Source organism: Pelophylax lessonae (assembly GCF_965119305.1).
Source record: "Pelophylax lessonae genome assembly, chromosome: 6".
In the NCBI taxonomy this organism is placed as follows: domain Eukaryota; kingdom Metazoa; phylum Chordata; class Amphibia; order Anura; family Ranidae; genus Pelophylax; species Pelophylax lessonae.
The window spans coordinates 72,139,777-72,157,829 of record NC_138773.1 but is presented as its reverse complement, the minus strand read 5'-3'; the positions used below and the strand labels follow the sequence as shown (position 1 = coordinate 72,157,829).

At 41.8% G+C, this 18,053-nt stretch overlaps 1 protein-coding gene across 2 annotated transcripts in view; it reads right to left on the bottom strand.

Moving 5' to 3' along the window:
* Positions 1–1,062: 1,062 nt before the first annotated feature.
* Positions 1,063–18,053, bottom strand: part of DNAJA3 (DnaJ heat shock protein family (Hsp40) member A3) — a 30,211-nt gene continuing 13,220 nt past the window's right edge. The window contains exons 6-12 of one of the 2 annotated variants that reach the window (XM_082261372.1): positions 17,040–17,187; positions 16,435–16,499; positions 10,437–10,565; positions 10,211–10,326; positions 7,062–7,159; positions 5,232–5,343; positions 1,063–1,151 (exon numbers count right to left, since the gene is read on the bottom strand). In XM_082261372.1, the coding sequence (XP_082117498.1) occupies positions 5,234–5,343; positions 7,062–7,159; positions 10,211–10,326; positions 10,437–10,565; positions 16,435–16,499; positions 17,040–17,187 (666 nt within the window). In that variant the 3' untranslated portion in view covers positions 1,063–1,151; positions 5,232–5,233. The remainder of the gene's footprint in view (positions 1,152–5,231; positions 5,344–7,061; positions 7,160–10,210; positions 10,327–10,436; positions 10,566–16,434; positions 16,500–17,039; positions 17,188–18,053) is intronic. The other variant, XM_082261373.1, reaches the window with a different exon arrangement.

Here is an 18,053-nt window from a genome sequence, read left to right as displayed (position 1 = left end):
TTGTCCAAAAAAGAAGAAAAAAGCAACTTCAGTCATTTTTGAAAAAAATAAAGTTAGCAGCTACCAACTTTTATTACACACACACTTACCAGTCCAGCACTGTCTTTACCTGGGCTGGTTCTTCACTATTCTGCGGGTCCCTGGGGCCACCATCTTCAATGTGCGAAGCCAGCTGTGACTTCCTGCTGTTTTACAGCCAGCTCCCCACTGTGCATGCGCGAGATGGGTTGCACTCACAGACTGGACCCACAGTCTTCTGGATTGGGTGACATGTCACAGGAGGTTACAAGCGGGGAGGGGGGGCCAAACTTCCACTCTTTTTGCCTAGGCAAGAGAAGTGGAAGTGGGAGCGGGTACCTGTCAGAAATAGGTACCTGTTCACATGAAAAAAAAAAAAATAGTTTACATCAATGGCCAAGGAAGATGTGGGGGGAGGAGAAAGATAAGCTGAACTTCCAACTTTAGGTGAAGTTCCGATTTAAGTAAAAATGAACATGTCACATTTTAAACCACTGTTTTCTCTTTATTTCAGCACTTCAAGGATCTGATTGGCTGCTATAAGCAACATAGACAGGCAGTTCTCCCATTAGACATTGACAAATAAAGCTCAAATACACCTATCCTCCAAACTAAAATGGGTAGATCATGCTTTGCTCTGTTGGTGGTTTCCAAGATGCCGAGTTGGGAAACACTGTCCTAGAACATTTATAAAATAAGGTGCCCTTTGCACAATTACTTATTTTATGTACCATTGGCTGTGCTCACAAGTAAGTCCCCCATGAGGGGATGCACAGCCTAGAATAATGTAAGTAAAATATACTATATTTGAGTGCAGTAAGATCTTTAAAAAAAGGGGACAAACTTCCATGTATTTCCTTGGGTAACGATCTTTACAACTTGTATGACAAATTGTGACAAATAAATTCCACTACAGAATTTCAAATGAAATATTTAAAGGAAGAAAAAAATAAAATAAAAAACTTGGCCGGTCCTTGAAAGTCTTCTTCATCTACAATCGGATATGGTGTTATCATAGATTGCCAGGCGTAGCTACAGTAAAACTGATGGTTTCAGCATCCTAACGTAGTGACATGTCTCCATATTAAGTAGAGTCCGTGTTTTTTTCTCCTAGTTTCCAGTTGATCGCTTTCCTGCAGCACACAGATGAAAAATAGGATTTAGTCTGCATAGTAGGTATATTTATTAGCAACAGCTTTAGACACTGAGAAAATATTACCTGACTTAGCCCACACCACTGAACTCCACTCCGATGCTAAAGAAATCTTTTCCAGAAGTCTGAAGAGAAACCAAAAGTGTCAATCTTGATGGCTGCCAACCGCTCTCACCAATTCTTCCCACTGACCTTCCTCCTTTACAGGATCCAGTAGTGATCTGGTCAGCAGGAGAAGCCAGTGGGAGCCGTGGGGGACCACAGAGGCTGACAATCCCAGAAGTGTCGGTTTCAGTACAGCTTTTGGCAAACAATTTCTTACTATTGGGGTGGAGTACCATCAGCAAGAAAGGCAAGTACGCTCTTTCTACTTTTAGGCTCCATTCACACTGATCCAACTTGTCAGGCGACTTGTCAGCCTGACAAGTGGCGGTCCTCAGGCTCCCACTGTGTAGTACAGGAGCCGTTCTAATAGGTGCGACACAAGTCGCTCCGACTTAAAAAAAGGGTCCTGTACTACTTCGGGGTGACCTGGAGGCGACTTGCATAGACATTCATTTTATGAAGTCCGTGCAAGTCGCGCTGCACGTGACTTCACAGGTCGCCCCCAAAGTCGTGCCGCTTCAGTGTGAATGGAGTCTTACAGGTATGGCTTGCTTAAAAACGTTTTGGCATAGCGACAGGATCGCTTTAAAGGAAACCTGGACTAGAAAGATACATAGGCTGTCATTTTTGCTGAACTTTCTTTTTGTAACCGCTAGGCTGTTATTTTCATTCTGTCTTCAGTTCTACATCACTGACCCAGAACAAGTATTAGGAATAGGATCATGGTTTTCTTTAGTAGTACAGAAATTGACCAGAGATTCAAAAAGGAATGTCCTAATAAAAGGTCAATGAAGGAGATTTATGTTGATCCTGGATAGTATGTTCCAGCTGTAATATGGATAAAACCAGGCTTACCAGAGAACAAGTCAGTACATTTACAGGTTGCACAAACTTTAGAGCACTTGAGTTTGACTATCACAGAGAAGTGCAAATATTTCCAAGATCATAAAATGCTAATTTTTCTTTGACTTCAATAGATGGATGCTTGTTTCTGGTAAGTGACTCAAAGTATCAAGGCCAGAGAACCAGTTTTTTTTCAGACAAAGGGAAGCAATGGAAGCCTCCATATTTTCTCTCTACAAGTTTCCTTTCAAGTTTGGAAGCAGCAAGGATATTGTCACATTTATGCCAGCCATTAAACATTTTCAGGGAATTACAAACATCTTTTCACAATAATGATAACATAAATCAGGGCACCCCACCACTAAGAGGAAAAAAAAAAGTATTTTTACCTACGGCCTTTCCCTGTTATTTCAAAAGGCACAAAAAAATGTAGAAATTAAAAAAGTGTACAAGCAGCGCTCAGTCCTAAAGGTCCATACTATATACATACTGTATAATGGTAGTTAGACAATGGATTCTATTTGGATGGTACAAGAGACAGGAGATCTCGCCCAACACCAGCTTTAGTGTACAAAGTAGTACACGGTACCACCGTGAACAATCCAAGCAACTTATCGGATAGTGTGGACCCTCCAATTAAAGAAAGGTCACACATGCGTTAATGATGGAAGCTCCAAAACTCCTGATTATTCCCATATAGGAAGGGATGGTAACTGTAATCCAATGTTCTAATCAATCAGGGTAAGGGCATCCACGCATTATCAACCAACTCAGCCTTCCATAGCAGCTGCTATGGACAGCACCAGGACCAATTTAACAATCTTACACCCTCTCCAAAGGAAAGAACATAGACTAAAAACACTCCAAGCCTGTTTTCTCCATTAAACAAAAATGTTTGGTTCTGCACACATTCTGTATAATGTCTGTTTCTAAATGCAGCAAGAATTCACGGTTACTTCAGACAATAAGGCACACAGGCAGCCTTAACTCCTAGCACATTTCTTTTAAAGGGCTCACATTGATTTGATGCTGATCGAATATACAGAATGGGTCATCGCTCCAGCAGGAGTTATGCCCCGTACACACGCGTCGATACTTGGCCGTGAATTTTCGGCCAACGTCCGATCGGCCGATTTTCGGCTTGTTAGTATGATGCTTTCGACAACCGACTCCGACTTTTTGGCCGAATAAAATCTGGTGTGAAGGCTATAAAATTTTTGTTGGCCGTCACCACAACGGCCGATTTTCCGTCAGTCAGTACAGATTTCGGCAGACAAAAATCTGATGAGCAAGACTGGGCATGCTCAGACATGAAAAAACACACGGAAAGTAAACCATCACATGACATCACTTCTGAAGTATTTTTGTTGGCCGAGAAAATTCGTGTGCAGTCTAGAGCACATTTCAACCAACACAACAACACTGGACAAAAGACGGCCGATCGGTCGGCCGATAATCGTTGCGTGTGTACGAGGCATTAGACTGTAGCACTCATCTAAACTGCAGATGAAAGCTTCACCCACCATACTGATAAGTGTAGAATGTAATAACAGACATAGAAATGCCAGGCAATAGGTTATATCTGCCCTCCAATAGGCAACATGCCATCCCCTCAGTCAGCGCATGAAAGCCGCACACTCACATTGTGGTGCCTGCACCATACAATCTTTGTACAATCAACTTTAAATTTACCAAATCTATGTAATATGAACACCTAATTACCTATCCAATCAATTTAAATCCAAACAGGAGTGTTCTGTTAGCCGGAGCATGTTACTCGTAAATCCAAACAGGAACACCCTTGTTGCACTACATAGCTGTTAGTAAATCTAAAGGAGAAATGTATAATCAGACTGTAAAATGTGTGGTGAGCTTTAGACAAACCATCCACAATTTAAAAAAGGCTGCCACGTTTAGAAAAAGGTACATAGACCTGTCAGATAAGCCCAAAATGGCCAACTCCAGGCTGCTGCGATAATCATCCCCTCTTTCTTGCATGGGTACATGTTTGTTTGACTAGGGGGAGAAAAGAACAAGTACTGGATTTCTCTCTTCTCTTGCAGCCTGTCTCTCCTCACATACAATGCACGACTGCCCGATCTTGCATTGTACATGATGACCTCAAGAGAGTTGTGGCCAGCTGAGCAACCAAGTGCAGCAACTTTGGGAGACTGGTCACATGGAGGAAGAAAAAAAAGCCTGAAGGAGTGAGGAATAAGGTAAACAAGCCAAATAAGCATTGAACCCAGTTTAGGGGGGAAACCCCACTGCATGCGTACATTTACCAGCAGCCTGGATTCAGGTTTTAGTGTCGGGTCACACTTGTGCGATGCGGGAAGGCTGCGAATTCGCAGCCTGTTCCCGCATCGCAAACGCACCCATGGCAGTTCACACTGCCATATGCGATACGCTGGGGGTGTCAATGAAATGTTAACGACACCCCCAGATTGATCGCATATCGCAGTGCTATCTTTACAGTTCGCACAGGATCGGATCGCACAAGTGTGAACCAATCCTGATGCGGCTGAAAAAAAGGGTCATGTGTGACTTGTGTGGGTGCAGTGCGAATTTAGCCATACAAAGTGTATGGCTGGATTCGCACCGCACAGCCGATCACATGTAATGAAGGAGCAGTGCGCTCCGATATTACATGCGATCGCCGCAGCCGCAAGAGTGTGAACCGGCACTTAAAGTTGAGCTGAGGTTATAACCCAGAGTCAGATGTTCCTCACTATACTGCCTGTTCAACTTACAAAAGCACCACAAGTTGCAGGAATTACACAATGGCTGTCTACAGATGAACATAGCATCCCTAGTAGGAGAAAATGACATGATACAATACACAGAAATATTTCATGCCTTTGTATTGGGCACTAATTAAAGCTGCAGCTGGTAAGAGAGAACATCACTGACAAGTGGCCAGGCATTGAAAAAAACCAGGAGCATAAAATATGACATACATCTGTAGTGTACCCCAGACACTAAGTGGGTTCCCCACACCGTGCTAATTTAGAACAAATACAAGTTCATTAAACGAAGATGAGGAGCAGATTCAAATATAGTATAAGGGGAGAAGTGGTCTTATGCAGAAAAACAAACAGGGCGCTCCTACCGTCATGAACTAAACATTTTCTTTAGTTTGCTTAGGAATCCCTCCTTGTTTTCCCCTGCCTGCTCAGCCTCAGGACTCTCCTTCCCAGCTGCAGAGCTCTGTCGGGTACTGCCTAGTGGGCAGAAAGAGTAGAACAGGTATCAGCCCAGTACAATACGAGTCAAAGCAAACTAGAACTCATATTCTAATAGAAGAATTGTCCCTGTATTACCCTACCCATAAATCTGGATTTTATTGTGCACTGCAAAAATGACAAAATGAACCCACGTGAGGGCTGTACAGTAATAAAAACAGTTTCAGACACTTTGAGGCCTAGCAATCAGATTTTTGCAATGCACATTTAGAAATTTTAAAAAATGAATTTGGTTGCAAAGTGAAGCATTGTTTTATTTAGAATACAATACTTACCACTGCTATCCTTTTCTCAAACTACGATAGTATAAAAGATAAAGCTGCTATCAAGTATAACATACGAGAGATTTCAGCAACCCAACTCTGTCCAAATGCCACACACTGGATAAAGCTCTAGTTCTTCTGGTGAGTGCTTAAACTTGTCTGTCCTCTTCCACATCCAACATATATTTTGCCTATTGGGACAGCCCATCAAAGTGATGGTTTTGCCTATTGGGACAGCCCATCAAAGTGATGGTTTTGCCTATTGGGACAGCCCATCAAAGTGATGGTTTTGCCTTTTGGGACAGCCCATCAAAGTGATGGTTTTGTCTTTTGGGACAGCCCATCAAAGTGATGGTTTTGCCTATTGGGACAGCCCATCAAAGTGATGGTTTTGTCTTTTGGGACAGCCCATCAAAGTGATGGTTTTGTCTTTTGGGACAGCCCATCAAAGTGATGGTTTTGTCTTTTGGGACAGCCCATCAAAGTAATGGTTTTGTCTTTTGGGACAGCCCATCAAAGTAATGGTTTTGTCTTTTGGGACAGCCCATCAAAGTGATGGTTTTGTCTTTTGGGACAGCCCATCAAAGTGATGGTTTTGTCTTTTGGGACAGCCCATCAAAGTGATGGTTTTGTCTTTTGGGACAGCCCATCAAAGTAATGGTTTTGTCTTTTGGGACAGCCCATCAAAGTAATGGTTTTGTCTTTTGGGACAGCCCATCAAAGTAATGGTTTTGTCTTTTGGGACAGCCCATCAAAGTAATGGTTTTGTCTTTTGGGACAGCCCATCAAAGTAATGGTTTTGTCTTTTGGGACAGCCCATCAAAGTGATGGTTTTGTCTTTTTTGGGACAGCCCATCAAAGTGATGGTTTTGTCTTTTTTGGGACAGCCCATCAAAGTGATGGTTTTGTCTATTGGGACAGCCCATCAAAGTGATGGTTTTGTCTATTGGGACAGCCCATCAAAGTGATTGTTTTGTCTTTTGGGACAGCCCATCAAAGTGATGGTTTTGTCTTTTGGGACAGCCCATCAAAGTGATGGTTTTGTCTATTGGGAAAGCCCATCAAAGTGATGGATGAGTAGGAATGTATAGGGACCAGGAGGAATCTGGCGAGCTTCAGCTTTATCAGAAGTGTCAGAGTTTGTTTCCGTTTAAAAAACTTCCAAGCACCGAAATCTACCACAGGTACGTGTAAAACACCCACCTGCCCTTCATATCTGCATGCAGCTTTTTTTGTAAGGCCATTAGCGAAAGCCTAAGGAAAATGAGGGTATTATAAACTGCCTATGATTATGGGTGTGTTTCTGTTACTAAGGCAGAATGTAAAAAGATATAACCATATTGTGGGTAGATTTTGAGTTCCAGAGCATTTTAAACATTTATTCTGTAATCAATATTCCATGTATCCTCAAGAGTCCTATAGCTTCAGCTTTACCTGCTGTTGTGTTAGTTAAGCCATTCACTGTGCCTTCCACATCCGCTTCATCCTCCGCAAAGGTCAACATCAACGTCCGCTGTCTGTCTGACAGATTTCTATGGACCAGGAAAGAAATGGTAATCAAAGATCAGCAAATTGAGGCAACTTTTTGTCAAATATATTTTTAGGGTATTTGCAAGGTTGAAGTTACTTCATCTGCAGCACTAGAGGGATCTAAAGAGAAGACAAGAGATGGGTAGCTCCTGTTTCCCACTACAACATAAAACCCATCTCTCTCGTCTTCCTTTGAATTCCTTCCAGTGGTGGTCGGGAGAAGTTGCTGGAAGAAGATGTAAACACACTGTCATTGATTTACTAAAACTGGAGAGTGCAAAATCTGGTGCAGCTCTGCATAGAAACCAATCAGCTTCCAGGTTTTTTAAACAACAAACATGTTATACTTGCCTCCTCTGTGCAGTTGGTTTTTGTGCAGAACAGCCCGGATCCTCCTCTTCTCAGGTCCCTCATTCCTGCTCCTGGCCCCTCCCTCCTATCGAGCTCCCCCACAGCAAGCAGCTTGCTATGGTGCACCCAAGCTGCAGCTCCAGGTGTCCATTCAGACACAGAGTTGCCGTTTGGCCCCATCCCCTCTCTCTCCTGATTGGCTTACTGACTTTGATTGACAGCCACGGGAGCCAACTAATGGCACCGCGGCTGTATCTCAGCCAATCAATAGGGAGAGTTCCAGGAAGGCTGATCACAGCCATTACTAGTATAAAGAAAATTAATACAAAAGTCAGTATATATCTTATAGTTTGTGTTTTTACCAAAGACATGTAGCAGAATACATTTTAGCTAAATTTATTAAGAGCTTTGATTTTTTTTTTTTTTATTATTGGATAAGGTTTTATAGCAGAAGTCTAAAATATTTTTTATTTCAAAATTTTTGGTCTTTTTTCGTTTATATTATAAAAAAATAAAAAACCCAGTGGCGATCAAATACCACCAAAAGAAAGCTCCATTTGTGTGAAAAAAATAATTTAAATTTGGGTACAGCATTGCATGGCCACACAATTGTCAGCTAAACTAGTGCAGTGCTGCATAGCAAAAAAAAAAAAAAAGGCCTGGTTATGAAGGAGGTAAAACCTTCCGGATACAAAGTGGTTAAAGTGGAAGTAAAGTGTTGTTAACAAACAAGTTACTCTCTTGACATGCCGCTGGTGCAAGGATGAATTTAACCACTTCTGGACCAGAAGATTTTCCCCCTTAATGACGAGGCCATTTTTTGCAATTCGGTACTGCGGTATTTTAACAGACAATTTTGTGGTCGCATGACGCTGTACCCCAATAAAATCAATGTCCTTTTTTTCCCCACAAATAGAGATTACTTTTGGTGGCATTTGATCACCTCTGTGATTTTTATTTTTTGCACTATAAACAAAAAAAAAGAGCAACAATTCTGAAAAAATAAAAAAAACACAATATTTTTCACTTTCTGCTATATCACATTCCCAATAAAAAAAAAAATGTAAAAATCTAATTTTTATATCATTTTAGGCCAATTTGTATTCTGTACAAAAACCTTCTCCAGAGTGCTCTGGACCTCAGACTGGGCCGAAGGTTTACCTTCCAACAAGACAATGACCCTAAGCACACAGCTAAAATAACGAAGGAGTGGCTTCACAACAACTCCGTGACTGTTCTTGAATGGCCCAGCCAGAGCCCTGACTTAAACCCAATTGAGCATCTCTGGAGAAACCTAAAAATGGCTGTCCACCAACGTTTACCATCCAACCTGATCCAACCACTGTATTTTTGGGTAAAAAAAAAAAAAATCCCAATAAGCAAATTTTGGTTGGTTTGCACAAAAGTTATCATGTCTACAAACTAGGGGAACAATGTCATTTTTATTTATTTTACTAGTAATGGCGGCAATCAGCAATTTTTAGCGGGACTGTGACATTGCGTTGGATAGTTTCAGACCCCTAACTGACATTTTTGAGGGGACCAGTGACATTACTACAATAATTAGTGCTAAAAATATGCAGTTACTGTATTAATAACACTGGCCGGAAGTGGGTTAACCAAGGGGCGATCGAAGGGTTAAATGTGAGCCTAGAGTGCGTTTGTCAACTGTGGGGGGGGGGGGGGAAATGGGCTTGTGAAATCAACACAGAGACCTGTGTTCCTAAATAGGAGGAAGACAGGAGCTCTGTGTTGATAGCTGAGAGAACAATGGTCTGCTGTGTTTACAACAGCAGACCGCCATTCTCTCTACACAGGGAGTGACCGCGGGTGGATCGGGTTCCCCGCTGGTGAGTGGCCGTGCACTCGCCCCTAGGATCGCTCCCGCGAACCGCCATACAGGCATGGCGATTCGCGGGAACCTGCTGACCTCCGGCGGCTGGTCGGCAAGTGGTTAAGGGTATTAAACCCAATAACAAACATTATAATGCAGCTTACTAACTCTTCAATGTGATGGCTGTATTTGTTTCCTTTTTTAGGCCTTCTTTCTTCGCCTGGTGATGCAGACAGCAAGTCTGTTTTTCCACAGCACAAACTCGCCAGCAGAATGGATCAGTTTACATAAATGAGACAAACCACTTAACACTGGAAGGGGTGATTAAAAGGAGCTTTATATTATTTATGCAAAACCTTTACCCCAAATAGAGAAAAAAAAAACAGTTTGCTGTAACTGCTTTCCTCTAAAGTGTGAGCTGGAGTTGGCCTTTAATTTGTTAGTGGTTCTACGTCTCCAAACATATTTAATACTCCCCTCTCTCCTGAACCTCCTGTTCTCATTTCCCCAGAGTTGTCTCTCACTAATACAGGAGGTATTGTACTGGCCAGATCACCAGACGAAAACAGAGACAAAAAAAGCCAAACAAACAAAAACTAATGCAGCCACCACATCCTATGTTTAGTAAGCTGCAATATATTGGAGTTTTGGGTTTAAGGCCGCTTTAACTTCCATGTACATGAGAAGGGGTTAAGTCATCCTGGACTTGCCAATCAATATGGCCAAGACACCGAACCTGGAAGACGACTGGTATGTAAGCTTAGGAAACAGAACAAGGCTGAAAACATTGGATCATATTACCACCGGTCACAATGTAAGCTTCAGTTTCACTTTAAGATGCTTATAGCCACATCCCTGATCCACTGACCTTGGAATCTTAAGCTTAATGTGAATATAGTGATCTCCATAGCCATAACTGTTCACTCTTGGTATGCCTTTGCCGCTGATTCTAATTTTCTGATCTGGCTGCGAACCAGGCGGGATCTGAGAATATGCAAATGATAACCACATAAAATTATACACGTATAACTCATTTTAGATTAACTCAGTGTTTCAGACTAACAGCTAAATAGAAAAAAAAAAAAAAAACTTACAACAACATTGATGGGTTCATAAAGGCCTTGTGCTCTGGAAGTGCCTCCGAGGACAGCTTGTGCGATGGAAACAACCAGGTCTGAGTGGATGTCTGCTCCATCTCGTCTGAAGATCGGACTTCTCTGCACCTGTAGCAATAATAATAGTAAAATGACATCTATTTAGAAGAAGAGGGCTGCAGGTCCGGCCAAGAATTAGGGATTATATCTGCTGGCTCAACTGAGTTCACCAAGGTATCACCCAGGTAAATCAGGTGATAAAGTATCAAGGTCTCAATTTACAGAAGGAAGAAAACATTTACAATAAACCTGTTGACTTTACAATCTGCTTAGAGCAGATTTCAGTTTCAATCTATGTAAATATCAGTTTGCTGCAGCCTAAGATTAACTGTTCAGTTCTTCCTAAAACTAAAGTGGACCCGTCTAACAATGCTGCTGGAGTATACGCACCTTGTGGTGCCTGTAGTAAGTTTCTGTGTTATTCTGCCTGTGCAGCTGTGGTATCCTTGCAAATGCCACAGGATGCACACAGTTTACAGGCATACCCCACTTTTAAGTACACAATGGGACCAGAGCATGTATGTAAAACGAAAATGTACTTAAAGTGAAGCAATACCTTTTTTTATTTCTCAATCCATGTAAATACACTAGCTCCATAGGAAATCTTGGTCAGCTTGACATGGCATTGCTCCCAAACCATGTGACAAGGACACCAAGCTTGGGGAACATGTTAAGGGGATCCAGGACTATGACATAGTAGATTACCTAGGCAAGCTGGCCAGCTACAAACAGGATATGTTGTAGTCCTGGGTCCCCTCTCGGTGCTCCCCAAGTTTGGTATCCCTGTCACTTATGGTTTGGGAGCAGTGCCATGTCAAGCTGACCAAGATTTCCTATAGACGCCAATGTTAAAAACCGGGAGTAGTGTCATGCCAAGCTGAACAAGCTGTCCCCTTACTCGCGAGTGTACTTAAAATTAGTGTACTTAAAGCGGGGTATGCCTGTATACAAGGCCTCACCCTTTGCTGTTCAACAGTCTATTACATTTAAATAGATTTAAGCCAACCACAGACTGTTTGAATCTCAGCCAGTTCAGCAGGAACCGGCCAAAATTCAAACCATGTATGGACAGGTTGATTGTACCCAAGTCAATCAATCATCGATGGTCGATACAAAGTGACCCTAGTGGTATGTATGCTTACCCCTAGTACATCTTATATCTGTATGTAACTTGACGATAATGAACGTATAGTTATTTAATGCCATGTATCTTCTTACAAGCATAAACACAAACACAGCCTTTTCCACCAGACCCCTGAAGAAGGGTACGCTTGAAACGCGTTGGGTCTCTCTGGAATGCACGTGCTCACGTAGTCACTTTATACATGAACGACCTCTGCTAGCTGTGATTGTTCCTTATAACCAAGGAATATCTATTGTATGTATGTCTTTATGCTATTTTAACATGTTTGTACAATAAAATTATATTTTTTATTTATATTTGTATATTCATTTAGATACTCAGGTCGCCCACATAATCCCACATCCTTAGGGCTCTTTCACACGGCCGCTCCGATTTTTTATTCCGCTGCGGCACTTCTTTTTTTTTTTCAAGGACACGGATGACACTTGTGTCATCCGCTCCGTATGTCCGCATATCATCCCATCCGTTTGCGGATGATATACGGACATAATGTATGTCTATGGGGATTGCGGATGTCAGCGGAAGACACCGCTGACATCCGATTTTGCATCCTTTCCGTTTTTTAAAGGGAAGAAAAATAGGGTTCTGTTCCGTTCCAAAAAGTGGAACAGAACTGAAAAGGACGAAAATCAAGATGTCAGCGGATGCTCATCCGCTGACATCCGCAATCCCATTGACATGCATTATGTCCGTTTTTCATCCGCAAAAAAATGGGATGAAATACGGACATACGGAGCGCCCGTGTGGAAGAGCCCTTAGGGGAATTCTTTTTGCTACAATTTTTGGGATGATAGCCACCTGCATCTAGGTATTCATGATAAGGCATCTGTATCTATACAAGTCTATCAATCGATCAACTTGGGTACACCCAGCATGCTGGATTTTTACATGCTATTATTGCCAGTGGCTAAAACCACTAGCAATAATCACTGTTTTCCCTGCAGGGACAGCTCCCCCCCCCCCCCCCCCCCCCGCCCAGGGGAATACAATAGCTCCGCAGGAGGGACTCCCCCATCAACACTGCCTGGGTTGATGGGGGAATCAATTAATTTCCTTTTCTGCTACCCGTGGTTGCAGGAAAGAAAAATCACATCTATGGCTGGCTTTACATTGGACCTCATTTTATATTTTTGCCTGCATACAATTAAATTAGTGTTTATTTTGATAAAAGTTGCTTTTCTAAGCAGCTGTTCCGCCTTGGTCCCGAAGGAATGGCATTGTATTGTATTCCATGCTGCAGGGTCCCTAATCAGCTGTTGACTCAACTCCAACATAAAGATTGAACACAGAAAAAAAAAAGTGCTACAAAAGTGACACCACTTGCTGCATGACATCCTTTATTGAGCACTGAAGGTGTGAATGCAGAAAAGCATCAAGCCATTGCTTGCCTCAATTTGGAATATTTACAAAGGTTTTATTATTTACTATATTTACTATAAGTTTTAGTGTGCAGAACGCAAGCCATAAACTGACAAACTTATTAGTAATATATGCTACTCCCATCACATCCTCTATCGTTGTCCTTTTGAAAGTTTAAAAGGATCAGATCACTTAACATTTTACACCCGTAAAAACTAGTTTCTTTATATCTCTACAGATTCCAAGATGGGTGTTTTAACATTTTAACCTGAAAACATGCCCCCAGAACAAGCTCTGTGAATTCTCAGGCTTCTTGCACAGGATACTCCTGTTTGAGCATCTACTTTTTCAGACTTTTATTTTTGTATGCATTTGCGTGTATTTACGTGCATTTTCCTGTATATGCGTTCGTGCAATTTCAAGCACACACATGCATTTTCGCGCAAAAAAACATTCTCCTGTTTTTGTTCTGCACAATATGTAAATGGACATTTGCACACATTTGCGCTCATGAGGTGTAAATTACGGACCAAAAAAGAATTTTCTATTTTTATATTTTACTGAAAAATGCAAGCCGCTTGTTTACGTTCTTGTGTGCATAGGCACATTACAATTAATGGGCTGTATTTTAGCTCCGTATAAAAAAAAAAAAAAAAGCTGTACTGAGCTTTTTTAAGCTGCAGTGTGCAAGAGGCCCAACAAGGATTTTATTTATTTTCCAAAAAATAATCATCCAAAAGGGTGCGTCTGAAACTGCATCCACATTTGACAAATGAAAAGCCTCAATTATCTACTCCAGGAAAGGGAAAACTCATTATTTACACAAGGATGTTCTTAAAAATTTTAGAAAATGTGGTCAATAACGCTAGACTCACCTACCCTAACTCTGTCCATTGTAAACCTAAATGAGCTTTTTAGCGGTACTTACCAGTAAGTTTTGTTTCACACAACTGCGAAAATGCACAAGATTTGCTGGGTTTCCCCGCATCGCACGGCATCCTTGCGATCTGCTGCGGATGTCAACGTTATCTTAATGACACCCCAAAACAGATGGCAAAATATAGTGCGGTTGACAGAATCGCATGGGTATGAACACCCATGCGATGTGAATCAGGTGTGGGAGGAAAAAAGGGTCCTGCACCATTTTGGTGCAGATGCGATGCAAATTCAGCCATACAAAACGTATGAATGAAATCTCACCGCAAGACATCGCATGACATGTGCACAAGAATGCGGTGCGATTCCTGTGCGAATCACGCACAGTGTTTTCCCACGCACCAGTGTGAACCTAGCCTAAAAGGCAGATAACACTAAGGTATTAATATATAAACAAAAGCATAAAAAGGTACAAATCTTATTATCCCAACACCCCTAATGCAAGTAATAAGTGCCCAGGTTCATCTCTCTCTAAATCAATGTCTTTCCGGTGCCTAAATTCTGTAACTGAAGGGTCAATACTGTACTAACATTCCAGGATATTAGGCAATTTTCCTCTGAACTATACCCCCCCCCCCCTTCCACAAAGTTTCTGTTGTAACGTGTGGCACATTCCAGTTACTGTAAAGCATTGGAGTTAGTGCTTTTTTACTGTTATATACTTTTTTTTTCCTCTTTAGCTATTGTGTTAAAAGAGAAGTATGGGGTTTGGGGTTATTGCCCAGTTATACTTACCTAGGTAGATGCAGCATCAGTCCAATGCTGAATCTAGCACCCGGCGCCTCTACACTGGGAACTGAGCGATCAAACACCGCCGATCGTTCTGACAGCTCCTCGTGCAGAGGGCTATTGACTGTCAGTCAGCAGCTCTCCGCTCTGCCTCCTCCTCACTCACGGGAGTGCTAAGCTGTAAAGGGGACGGGGAGCGGCCGGCTCAGGATCTTAGCGGCTCGCTGAGAGGCTAAGCCGGGTATCGGTCCAGGCACCTGGCAGATCCAGACTTCGTGGTCGTGATGACACGGTGCCTGGACCGACATCTGTGAAATCAGCAGAGAGCAAACTTCAGACCACTCTCTGCTGAAAACAGGTAACAGGAGTGCAGAACGACCTGCACTCCTGTGATCCATAGGAGATGTACAGCCAAACGAGCTTTGGCTGTACATCTCCTTTAAATGTTTTGCTTGAACCAACTGTTAACATGCTGTCTTATACTTTGATAACTATACAATTCCTAGATCCGTAGGATTTATCACTGTTTGTAAAATTTAACCGATTATTTCTCAATACTTGATTTAAAAACTGTCTCGGAATATTTCTTCGTTGGACTTGGTACTCTGTGTTGCTCAACAAAGCATATCAAGCAAGTATGATGCAAGACTATGCAAGCGAAGAGAAGTGCAGTGTGAACCACTGCCCTCTTCTGACAAAAATCAGAGCTGAAGCTAAAAGTTCTGAAATTTCTTAATGTGGATCTACACTGCTTCTGGGCACTGCAAACCAAAAATGATATTTTATTAATTTCCAATATACAAAGCAAACTCACTCATCCATGCTTTACTTTGCTGAGAAATCATCCTGAAAAACACTCCCTAGCATTTCTGGCCGTTGCCATATTGAGTGAGGGCAGATGATTCATTTAGCATTTACTTTTTGGAATCCATCTGCCCTTAGCTCAGACATGCAGGCAGGAGAGGGTGTGCTTAGCTGAGAAAGCCCCTCCCGAAGACTCCTGGGATGTATGAAATCAATGGCATGGAAACCAGGAAGTAACTGAAGTAAAAAAAAAAAAAGAAAAAAGTTTTAAACACAAATAGAATATACTTCCCTATCTATTTACTGATGCCAGCAGCATAAGGCTTAAAATGAGTCAATGTTTATTTAGAGAGTGAAGTTCCACTGGAAGTAAGCAAAAGATGATGCATATTTCTTTCCTGCAACCACAGATTGCAGGAAATAAAATTGCTCGATTCCTCCATTAACAGAGTCAGTGTTGATGGGGGGAATCCCTCACACAGCACTAGTGTGTTCTGCTGGCAGGGAGCCTTTCCTGGTATCTGGCAGAATTCTCATGCAAAAAAAAAAAAAAAAAAGAGACAGGTTGGTTGTACTGCGGTCAGTCGATGGATCGCCTTCAGTACAACCAGCCTGCCCATAGATGGATCGAATATCAGCCAATTCCTGCTGAACCGGCCGAGATTCGTGCTTTCTTTGGTCGGCTATAGCGCCTACAACATATTCTCTTTAAAGAGCAAAACAGGTCCCACCACTTGAAAATACAAACTAGATAAGTGTTTCTCAACTCCAGTCCTCAAGGCACACTAACAGGCCAGATTTTAAGTATTACCTTGGGGAGATGCAGACTAGAATACTGTAATCACTGAGCAGCAAATTATATCACCTGTGATAGATTTCAGTTTTCTTGCAAACCTGGCCTGTTAGTGGGCCCTGAGGACCGGAGTTGAGAAACACTGAACTAGATTATCAGTCAAGTGCACCTACCCGAAATGTGATGAAAATTTCTTTCTTCCCCACTGGCATTCGAACAGTCTGTCCATCCTCCACACCTGGATGGCAGAAAGAAAGCATATATTAAGACTGTATACTGGTAACACACTGTGAATCTTACATAGCAGAGCTTTCTGAAAACAGTAGGTATATGCCTATCCCACATTTATCCCCTATTTCTTGGATAAGGAGTTGGTTCCTTATTTTGGCCATGCAAATGATTTTTCTTTTCGTCCATTGGACAAGCTTCATCCAAAACTACTGGTTTATATAGCCCAGGTACAACAAGTTCAGGTAGGAAAGCCCTACTCCACAGAAGCCATGGTTTTCATATACTGAACTAATAATGGCCAACAAGTTGTGTATGCAGTTTGAAATAATGGCTTTACAACATTAGAATCCCTAACTCATGGGCTGCATATTGGGTTCAGGGCAGCAATTCTAAATGTTGCTGCTTGATTGTGAGTGACATCCCCCATCGTTACATAAGGGTTTAGCCGAGTCAGAGACTAACAGCTTCTATCTTTGGTTTCTCACACTATCATGCTGCTTTCTGAAAAGTCCCTTTTACTGAGGAGGTCTATTGCCATGGCACTAACCAGCAGGAACTGGCACAGTCACTGTCTTCTTCTGTTTGGTCTGTCCACTACCCCGGCAGGACAGACATGGATTTGTCATTGTGCTCCCCTTTCCACCACATCGTCGACATGTTGATCTCATGACAAAGGGGCCAGTGTTAATCGTCTCCTACAAAAACCAAAGAGTATTGTTAATTTCATTCATTTCAAGCTGTACTAGAAGTAACAGGTCGCACAAAAAAAATCTTCTTTATTTAGTGCATTAAGAGAAAAAAAAGCAGGAATTTGACACACAAGAATCATATATCCTTCTAACACTTAAAGGTAATGTGAAGTTATTATGTACAGAATATCTTTTACTCATTATGGTCATGACAAAGTATAAAATATAAACTTACTTTCTGTCTCTTTTTTGTCATATAAATATGATATACATGAACATTTTGCATTCTCTTTTTGATCCAGCAGGTGGAGCTTCAGGGCCCTTTTTCTATGATTTATTTGATCTAAAAAGCCTGTTTTAACCACTTTCAGACCGGAGGATTTTCCCCCTTAATGAGCAGGCCCTATTTTGCGATTTGGCACTGCGGTAGTTTAACGGACAATTGCGCGGTCATGCAACGCTGTACCTAAAAAAAAATTTTTGGTGGCATTTGATCACCTGTGGGATTTTTATTTTTTGCGCTATAAACAAAAAAATAGCAACAATTTTGCAAAAAAAAAAATTATATTTTTTACATTCTGCTATAGAACATTCCCAATAAGCGTATTTTGATTGGTTTGCGCAAAAGTTATTGCTTCTACTAACTACGGGAAAGATTTGTCATTTTTGTTTTTTTTTACTAGTAATGGCGGCGATCTGTGATTTCTTGCGGGACTGCGACATTGCGGCGGACAGATCGGACCCCTGACTGACATTTTTGACACTTTTTGGAGTACCAGTGACATTACTACAGTAATCAGTGCTAAAAATATGCACGGTTACTGTAATAATGACACTGGCAGGGAAGGGGTTAACCGTATAGGTGATCAGGG